General features: G+C 43.9%; 1 protein-coding gene across 1 annotated transcript; it reads left to right on the top strand.

Moving 5' to 3' along the window:
• Positions 1-3,512: 3,512 nt before the first annotated feature.
• LOC308400974 (uncharacterized protein) lies at positions 3,513-8,922 on the top strand (the record flags this gene model as incomplete). The annotated part of the gene is made up of 2 exons (XM_080889037.1): positions 3,513-4,707; positions 4,738-8,922. The coding sequence occupies exons 1-2, from the start codon at positions 4,237-4,239 to the stop codon at positions 8,920-8,922; spliced, it is 4,656 nt and encodes a 1,551-aa protein (XP_080745163.1). The 5' UTR covers positions 3,513-4,236.
• Between the last annotated feature and the right edge of the window lie 1,085 nt (positions 8,923-10,007).

Below are 10,007 nucleotides of genomic sequence, written 5' to 3' on the forward strand. Positions count from 1 at the left end.
AATAGAAGATTATAAGAGATGCAGAGCTTGGGCCTCAGTTCTGTTCAAACGTTACAGCATGCAGTGGAGACTTGGATCCAGACAGTGTATCATTGCAACACTGATACATCACATTTTAACAAGTACATGCTGCCAAAGCAAATTATTCTATTCCAGCATATTTTTCTATAGTCAAATTCTTGGTCAAGTGTTCATTATAGTGGACAAGGTTCAGGTTTCACAGTGAAAACATGCACTGGTGAGAAACCAAATAAATTGCTTCATACCTGGAACACTATCATTTCCCCACGGACTGACTAATGACATACCGAGAGAATTTGCTTGTTATGACCTCATTAGCTTTGGAAAATAATAAGTTTTTGCTAAGGCATTTTGTTTACCCAAGATTTGAACTTATACCTGTGAGAAGAGATAAAATCACCCCCATCCCCCTCAAAAAAAGCATGAAATAAACAAAATAAATAAATAACTAGCACATGATTAATGTTGGATAATGGTACCATTACTTGGTGTTGGTAAACAGGATGAGCCTCATTAACAGGCTGCCATCAAATATGTTTATCATATCTAGCAGAACAGGACTTTTTTTTAAGACAAGAGGAGACTATTTTGAGCGCCACGAAAATGTTTACACGAAACCATTAATATCACACTTGGATCCATTAAATCATTCAAACAGAATGAGGAAAGAATGACAGCAACAAATGCACAGTGAAAAAGAAACTGTTTTAGATGTGAAAACTGAACAGGAGGAAATAGAAAGAAACTCTGAGCCATGGCTTTCAGGTGGAAAGTTTTTTGCTTGTAAACTTTTAATTTTATTTAACTAATTACTCAATGTTTTTGTTTTGTTTTTTGTTAAATTGAATTCTAAATGGAAAAAGTAGTTCTAATTAATCCACACACTCAGCAGTTCTCTTCCTTAGATGAACACTTATTACCACACAATTTCTATTTGTGGCAAAGCTGTGCACTGTCTTTCTTATTTTGCTGTAGCCATTGTTTAGAGTTCAGCCTGTGCTGAGGTGACAGTCTGTAGAATTGTCCAGAGAAAATGTACTGTGCCAAGACGTGGACGTCAAACAAAGCAGTGCGAGATTTCCTTTCTTCTCTGGTGCCCCAAGTACAAATTCACTCTGAGTCAGTTTAATGTCTCTGAGGTAGAAGTTTATTTATAGTTCAGGAGCAATGACATCAAAAGAGAAAAGGGGGAAGTTAAGAGTACTACGCATCCTTAACACTGAAAGGATATTTGAAATCCAGGTTTAAGAGTTTCATCTGGCTTACTGTATGCTGGACCACTGCTGTCACTGCAGTTCACATTCAGAATGCCAAAAGCTCTCAACTCTGCTTAAGGAGGCACGGTTGTAGATGTAGGAGGAAGCCACTAGTGTCCTCATCAACACACAAATACTCCCTGCAACTGCAGCCATGGGCATGAAGCCACAATTAATGGGAAGTGCACGTCCTCTGGTCTCCTCTGAGCATTACATCTCTCACTCGTGCCTTCCTACAGCCTCTCCAAGTTGGTGCTTTATGGCCAAACATTGGCATAGCACTCTGCTTAGAGCTGTGTGCACTCACTGTGACTGACTCTTTTTCTCCTAGTTAGAGGTAAAAAGCACGTCATGCTTCTGACTGTCCCCACATGCACTTTCAAAATTGACAGTTTTCCTCCTTCCACAATCAAAGTTCAGTAAAGATGCGGGCAGCTGACAGGTTTTTGTTGCTATGCAGTGTAAATGTCACTGACTGGCCAGGTCATGTAAATATAGATATATATATATTTTAAGTGATGAAAACTGGAAAGAAGCATCTCATTTTAGGCATACAGCCCTTCCCACCAGCTCTTTAAAACTTCTGTTTGTAGCAGGCATCCAATCAGAAGAAAGCTCATTTACAGGCAGGGTTTCCTTAAAGAAATCAAAGCTAAAGCTTGTTTGACACAATGAATGAACAGTGAGCGGATACACAAAGGCGTGGGATAAAATTCAGAATTCAAAAGAATTACTGTGAATCACACAAAGCTGCTGCAGCAGACTACAAGGATAAAAATATGGAGCTGAAAATGAACGTTTTAAGCAGAATAATTTACGCTTTTCATCTCAGTTTCCACATCCATAATATTAAGACTACCATATACTATAATGTGCATATGCAAATTTTAAAGATTGCAAAAATAAATATTCGGATCATTTGAATACCCCTCGCATGTTTCATAACATCATAGTACTCTCATTTTTATGACATCTTCTAATTAAACTTTGGAGATGATGTTCCCAACTTGTGATTAACATCAGTGCATGATAATTATAGAGGAGATCCTTAATATGAGAAAATGTATGCAGTACATGTATTCACTTTGAACTGACTGGCTGCAAAAATAAGTATGAAGGAGCAGCAGAGGCCTAAATATATGTTGTTTATTTCTTTTCTACACCAAATTTTATGATGCACTCTGTGTGTTTGATTGACAAGAAACTAAGAAGGTCTAAAAAAAATATGTAAGGAAAATGCACAACCACATAAACAGCATACAAGTAATCACAGCACTGGCCTAGTATCAGTCTCCCAGCTATCACCACTGAGGCACTGTGGTCAAAATCTGACAAGTCTGTACCTGCTGACTCCTCCGTGGCAGATAAAAAGAAGATAGACTTGAAGCTTGCATCAGTTCTTGAAGCCCTATATTTTTGGGGCTGACAAATTTTAAAACTGCACTGTGAGAAAAGATACACCACATCTACTTGATACAATTGCTTGGACACGATGGCAATGCTATGCACAGACACTAAAAACCATCCAGTTAAGCAAAAGGCAAGCTGCCACTGGTCTGCTTTCACTGCTCTGAGGTCAGTTCAAAATCGGCACTTTGTGTGGAACCACAGCTACCGTTAGCAAGTAAATGAGCTTCAGTGATTTAGCATTGTAAGAGATGAGCTTCTTCTTGCTAACCACCTTGGCCAACTTGTGTGATGCAGAGAAGATGGAGCATGAAAAAAATGTTAATAACTTTATTAGTTCATCAGCAAGGAAATCTTTTACGATGGAGACAGGACAGCAGCTCTAACCATGTGCAGTGTGTGACAATACAGCCAGATGCAGGCTCAGCATCAGATTGGCATCTATGAGAATGTCTGAATGTAATAAGTCTAACCAGCTGTTTTACCAACACTCCACCTAACATTTTTCATTCATATTTTAATCCCTCCTGTAGATATTGACAGTTAGCCATGTCTACTTAAGCCTTTGACCTCAGTTGTTTTTTGTTTTGTTTTATTTTTCATTATCAATACACTTAAATATACTTTAAAAAATGTGGAAAACATGGAAAGGGATGGCAATGGCCCATAAAGTATAAATATTATAAAATAAATAAAATAAAATATTTCAGGAGGATGTGCAGGTTGTAGTTGAAATTTTAGCTCCCGACAGACCCTAAAATTTTTCCTTCTTGGTTTGAATGTATACGGGGACCATTTCTGGACAGGTGTTATGACCCAGTGATTTGTTTGGTGGTATTTTCCCTTTTCTTTCTTTTTCCCTCTCCTAGAAGGTGGACACCTAGGCGTGGCTGCTAAGTATCCGGGTGGAGTCTTTACCTATCCTCGGATTGGATAATTGATGGACCACCTCCAGTACTTAACGTCCGGATGACAGACACCTGGCAGGGTTTTTGGGGAACCCCGTTGACTCGATCACGGAGTTGTGTGTGTGTGATTATTGTAGTGCAGGCTGGAGTATTCACGTGTACCTCTAGCCTTGCCATGTAAATAATTGTAAATAAGTTAACCAGTGGCGGTCACTTTTTTGTTCCTTTGTTGTATAACTTTCACTGTCGCAGCCTAGTAGGCGTGAGAAGCCGTTTTCTTTTGTTGAACAAGTTTTCTCCTGTTTTTCGTTAGATAGATAGGTAAGTGACTTGTCTTTTGTTTGGCTTCTTTTTATTTTGGTGTAGGGAAGACTAGGGATTGTTTTATAGGGAGTTTTGTTTATTGTTTTGGCATTGCTCACTGCTGAGGAAAATAAATGGCTGCTTAAATACTTAAAAACGGTGTCGTTGTTGGGGTTTTTGCGTGGGTGGGAAGTGAGTGGGGCAAACTATTTGTTACGTTTATTTACTTGCCGGGACCAGAACGTAACATATTGGGGGCTCGTCTCTTTTGTGTTCTTTTTTTTTGGCTTGTTTTCTTGGTTGGCGGTTTTTTTCTTGTGTGGGGGGGTGTGTGTGTTAGGATGGAGTTTAAGTTGGAGGACTTCACTCTGAGCCCGTCTGCGGAGAAGTTGGACAGGTGTAAAAAGGCTGACCTCTTGCTTGTTGCTGAATTCTTTGATGTGACTGTGCCGTTGACTGCGAAGAAGAAAGAGCTTAGGGAGCTCCTGTGTGTCCAGTTGACGGACAGGGGGTTGTTTGGTGAGCCGGGTCCTGCAGGGGGGGTTGAGCTGGGGGCTGTTGCTGGTGTTTCTGCCCCACTGAAAAATCTCCCTGTTCCGCCTAGCCCTTCTGTGGAAGAGCTGCAGTTAACGCTGCGCATTAAGGAGGTGGAGCTAAAGAAACAGCAGTTGGAGGTGGACGCTATGCACTTGAGGATCAGGGCTCTGGAGGTAGAGAGGGGAGCCTCTGTGTCTGCCAGCCCTCCTGTACCTCGGTTAGCCCCGCAGTCACCATCCCCGCAGGTACCCTCCCCGGAGTCATCATCCCCGCAGGTACCCTCCCCGGGGTCATCATCCCCGCAGTCGCCATCTCCGCAGCCACCGGCCCCGATGCCAGGTGGTGGCTTTGATGTGAGTAAACACATCAAAATGGTGCCGGCGTTTCGGGAAACTGAGGTGGATTCGTATTTCACAGTGTTTGAACGTATCGCAGGTGCGCTGCACTGGCCAAAGGATGTGTGGTCTCTTTTACTCCAATGTAGATTGGTGGGGAAAGCTCAAGAGGTATGCACCGCTCTTTCTCTGGAGGACAGTTTTGACTATGATACGGTGAAGGCTGCTGTCCTACGCGCTTACGAGCTTGTGCCAGAGGCTTACAGGCAGAGATTTAGGGATGGGAAAAAATCCGCCAACCAGACCTATGTGGAGTTTGCCAGAGAAAAGAAAACTCTGTTTGATAAGTGGTGTCATGCTACAGAAGTAAAAACCTTGGAAGACCTGCGTGAGTTGGTGACGTTAGAAGAGTTTAAAAATCAACTACCAGACACTGTGGTAACCTACTTAAACGAACAGAAGGTTACGACTCTCGCCGCTGCTGCTATACGGGCTGATGAGTTTGTGTTGACACATAAAGTGATGTTTTCGGCTCCTGCTCACAGTTTTTCGTCTTCCGGTGGCCCGCCCCGATGGTCTCCAAGGGGCACCCGCCGTGCCATCCCCTCATCCGTTGAGAACCGCGTGTGTTTTTTTTGCCATGAGCAGGGACACCTTATTGCGGTTTGCCCTGCTCTGAAAAGAAAAGAAATGACCAGGAAGGGTGCATCTCCTTCCCCAATAAACCTTCTACAGATAAACCCTCCTCCTTTGGGGGAGGTGATGGTACCCGAAAATGATAAGGTAGATGAGGAGTTTAAGCCATTTGTGTCACACGGTTTTGTTTCCTTGATAGGGGAAGATCGGCGGGCTCCTGTCAGTATTTTGCGAGACACTGGTGCGAAACAGTCGCTCATTCGTGAGGGGGTTTTACCGTTTTCAGCTCAATCCTATTGTGGGGCTGATGTGTTAGCCTGGGGAGTTAGGATGTGTGTAATACGGGTTCCTTTACATTTGGTGCAGCTTTCGTCTCAGTTTTTGTCTGGTGAGGTTAAGCTTGGGGTGCGACCCCAGTTACCGGTGGCAGGTATTGACATCATTTTGGGAAACGATCTAGCTGGCTGCACAGTTTTTCCGTCGCCAGAAGTAGTTGATATACCACTTACAGATAATAGTGGTTTCGCTTGTGCTACATCAAATGCTGTTCCTTTGTTTCCCGTGTGTGCTGTGACACGTGCGCAGGCACGCAAACAGGGTGACGTGGTGGGTCTTAGCGACTTTTTCTTAAGCGCTTCAGACACACTGAGCTTGCAACCCGCCTGTGAAGGTACCCCTGTCTCTGTATCACTTCAGCCGGATGAGGAGACTATGACTCTGTCAGTAGATAAAGACAAGCTTATAGAAATTCAAAAAAATGATGAGAGCTTGTCATCTTGTTGGGCGTATGTGACCGAGCCTAAGAGTGGGAGATCTGCGTCCTACCTTATTGAGGATGGGGTGCTGATGCGCTACTGGACTCCCAGTTCTGGCTGCACCCATGAGGGAGTGCAGCAGATTGTTGTTCCGCAGTCGCTTCGTCCCCAGGTCCTAAGCTTGGCACATGACCACATTATGTCCGGTCATTTGGGAATCACAAAAACATATAACCGTGTCCTCCGTTATTTCTTTTGGCCTGGTCTCAAATCTGATGTGGTAAGATTCTGCCGCTCGTGTCACACGTGTCAGCTTGCCGGTAAACCAAATCAGGCGATTCCCGCTGCTCCGCTACAACCCATCCCGGTTGTTGGGGAACCTTTTGAACATGTCATTGTTGACTGTGTGGGTCCTCTTCCTAAAACACAGTCCGGAAATCAATACCTACTTACCATGATGTGTATTACCACTCGTTATCCGGAGGCCATTCCACTACGCTCATTAAAAACCCGTGGGATTGTGAAAGCATTAGTTAAGTTTTTTTCCACTTTCGGGTTGCCTAAACGCATCCAAACTGATCAGGGCACAAACTTTATGTCTAAAATCTTTGCCCAGGTCATGACAGAGCTCGGAGTCACTCATCACACTTCAAGCGCATACCACCCGGAGAGTCAGGGTGCATTAGAAAGGTTCCATCAAACCCTAAAAAACATGCTTCGCAAATTTTGCACGGAGTCTGGCCGTGAGTGGGATGAGGGGGTGCCACTACTGTTGTTTGCCGTCAGGGAGACATGTCAGGAGTCTTTGGGGTTCAGTCCAGCTGATTTGGTTTTTGGCCACACGGTGCGCGGTCCGTTACGTCTCCTGAAAGAGAAATTTCTCTCAGATAGTCATCGGCCGAAAGAAAATATTCTGGACTATGTTAGTTTGTTTAAGGAGAGGCTACATAATGCCTGTGCTTTGGCTCGTGACATGCTGGCAAAGGCTCAGGTTAGAATGAAAACACATTTTGATAAGAAGTCTGTAGTACGGATGTTCCAGTCAGGTGACCGTGTGTTGGCTTTCTTGCCGGTTGTTGGTTCTTCCCTGCAAGCAAAGTTTTCCGGTCCGTATGTCATTGAGTGCAAACTAAGTGAGACGGACTATGTGGTGTTAACCCCTGATCGTAAGAGGAAAAGTCGCGTCTGTCACATCAACATGCTAAAGGAATACATTGATCGTGACCGCTCTAGTTTGGTACCTGTTGTGTCACCTATTGTGTCGGTATCCGTTTCTCCACCCTTGTATAGTCCCGGCGATGACGGGTTGGATGACAGGCACACCTCTGTTTCGGGTGCGCGTCTTGGGAACTCTGAAATCTTGGCTGACTTGGATGCCTATTTGGCGCCCCTGTCTGATCCCGCTAAGTCTGATGTCCGTGAGCTCATTACAAACTACTCTGCTCTTTTCGGTGACATCCCCACTCAAACGCATGTATTAAGTCATGATATTGATGTGGGTGACCATAAGCCCATAAAGCAGCATGCATACCGGGTAAATCCCACTAAGCGGGCCATTATGCAGCAAGAAGTCCAGTATCTTCTTGACCACGGTTTTGCTTTCCCCAGTAATAGCTCTTGGAGCTCACCATCACTTCTCGTTCCAAAATCCGATCAAACTCCCCGTTTCTGTAATGATTTCCGAAAAGTAAATGCTGTTACGAAACCCGATTCGTTTCCTCTCCCACGTATGGATGATCTGGTCGATCGTGTGGGTTCGGCAAACTTTGTAACCAAACTTGACCTCTTAAAAGGGTACTGGCAGGTCCCCTTAACTCAACGCGCATCGGAAATCAGTGCCTTTGTTACACCCGATCATTTTTTGCAATATACCGTCATGCCGTTCGGGTTGAGAAATGCCCCCGCCACATTTCAACGACTGATGAACACTGTGTTACAGGGAGTCGTAAATTGCGAAGTGTATCTGGATGATATAGTGGCCTATTCCTCCACCTGGACTGAACACCTCAAGATTCTCAGGGAAATATTTGACCGGTTGCATGATGCCTCTCTGACACTGAATCTGGCTAAGTGTGAATTTGGAAAGGCGGTTGTAACTTATCTAGGGAAACAGGTAGGACAAGGTAGAGTCCTCCCTGTTGCTGTGAAAGTGCAGGCAATAGTAGACTTTCCAGTTCCACAGACTCGCCGGGAGCTGCGGCGTTTTTTGGGCATGGTAGGTTATTACCGTGGGTTCTGCAAAAACTTCTCTGAGGTAGTAGCCCCGTTAACCAGTCTTGCCAGTCCAAAATCGCCATTTGTGTGGACAGAGAAATGTCAGTTCGCTTTCGAAGCTGCTAAAGCTCTCCTTTGTAGTGCTCCGGTGTTGGCCGCCCCTGATTTTACACATCCGTTCAAGCTTGAGGTGGACGCCAGTGTTTTGGGGGCAGGTGCAGTGCTCGTGCAGGAGGATGACAATGGCATTGACCACCCAGTCTGCTTCTTTTCTAGAAAATTTCTAAAACACCAACTGCATTACAGCACGATTGAAAAGGAAGCCTTAGCCTTGCTATTGGCCTTGCAGCACTTTGAAGTGTACCTGGGATCTAGTCCTGTTCCAACCATTGTGTTCTCTGACCATAACCCTCTCCAGTTTCTATCTCGGATGCAAAACAGTAACCAGCGCCTTATGCGTTGGTCCCTACTCCTTCAGGACTTCAACATTGAGATCCGATATAAAAAGGGCTTAGAGAACGTTATGGCTGATGCCCTCTCTAGGGCTTAAATCAAACATCTTTGTGTGGGGTTGGATGTTTGATTTTTTTTGGGTGGGGGAAACTGTTATGACCCAGTGATTTGTTTGGTGGTATTTTCCCTTTTCTTTCTTTTTCCCTCTCCTAGAAGGTGGACACCTAGGCGTGGCTGCTAAGTATCCGGGTGGAGTCTTTACCTATCCTCGGATTGGATAATTGATGGACCACCTCCAGTACTTAACGTCCGGATGACAGACACCTGGCAGGGTTTTTGGGGAACCCCGTTGACTCGATCACGGAGTTGTGTGTGTGTGTGATTATTGTAGTGCAGGCTGGAGTATTCACGTGTACCTCTAGCCTTGCCATGTAAATAATTGTAAATAAGTTAACCAGTGGCGGTCACTTTTTTGTTCCTTTGTTGTATAACTTTCACTGTCGCAGCCTAGTAGGCGTGAGAAGCCGTTTTCTTTTGTTGAACAAGTTTTCTCCTGTTTTTCGTTAGATAGATAGGTAAGTGACTTGTCTTTTGTTTGGCTTCTTTTTATTTTGGTGTAGGGAAGACTAGGGATTGTTTTATAGGGAGTTTTGTTTATTGTTTTGGCATTGCTCACTGCTGAGGAAAATAAATGGCTGCTTAAATACTTAAAAACGGTGTCGTTGTTGGGGTTTTTGCGTGGGTGGGAAGTGAGTGGGGCAAACTATTTGTTACGTTTATTTACTTGCCGGGACCAGAACGTAACACAGGATATGGACTTATCTGAAGAGAATGTGGACAACATACTGTTAAAAAAGGCAGTCCACAAACACGGCATGTCAGTGATGCAAGAGTTTGTTGTTGTTGTTTGTGTTGGTTTTTTGTTTGTCTGTTTTGTATGTTATGATTAGTAATTTTCTTCTCTTTTGATGAATGAAAAACTCAATGAAGACATTTTTTTTAAAATAAAACCTTTCACTCTATATTGAGCAGATTTGATCTGGTTAGTTAAGTAGCAGAGAGGGTTGTTAATTTCAGCTGCTTTGGTGTGTTAATGGAACTAACAACAGATGCACTAGATGGGCAACAATGAGAAATCTGCAAAACAGGAATAGTTTTGTAAAGCAGAGGCCACTGACATTG

This window comes from Rhamphochromis sp. 'chilingali' (assembly GCF_963969265.1).
Source record: "Rhamphochromis sp. 'chilingali' genome assembly, chromosome: 8".
Lineage (NCBI taxonomy): Eukaryota > Metazoa > Chordata > Actinopteri > Cichliformes > Cichlidae > Rhamphochromis > Rhamphochromis sp. 'chilingali'.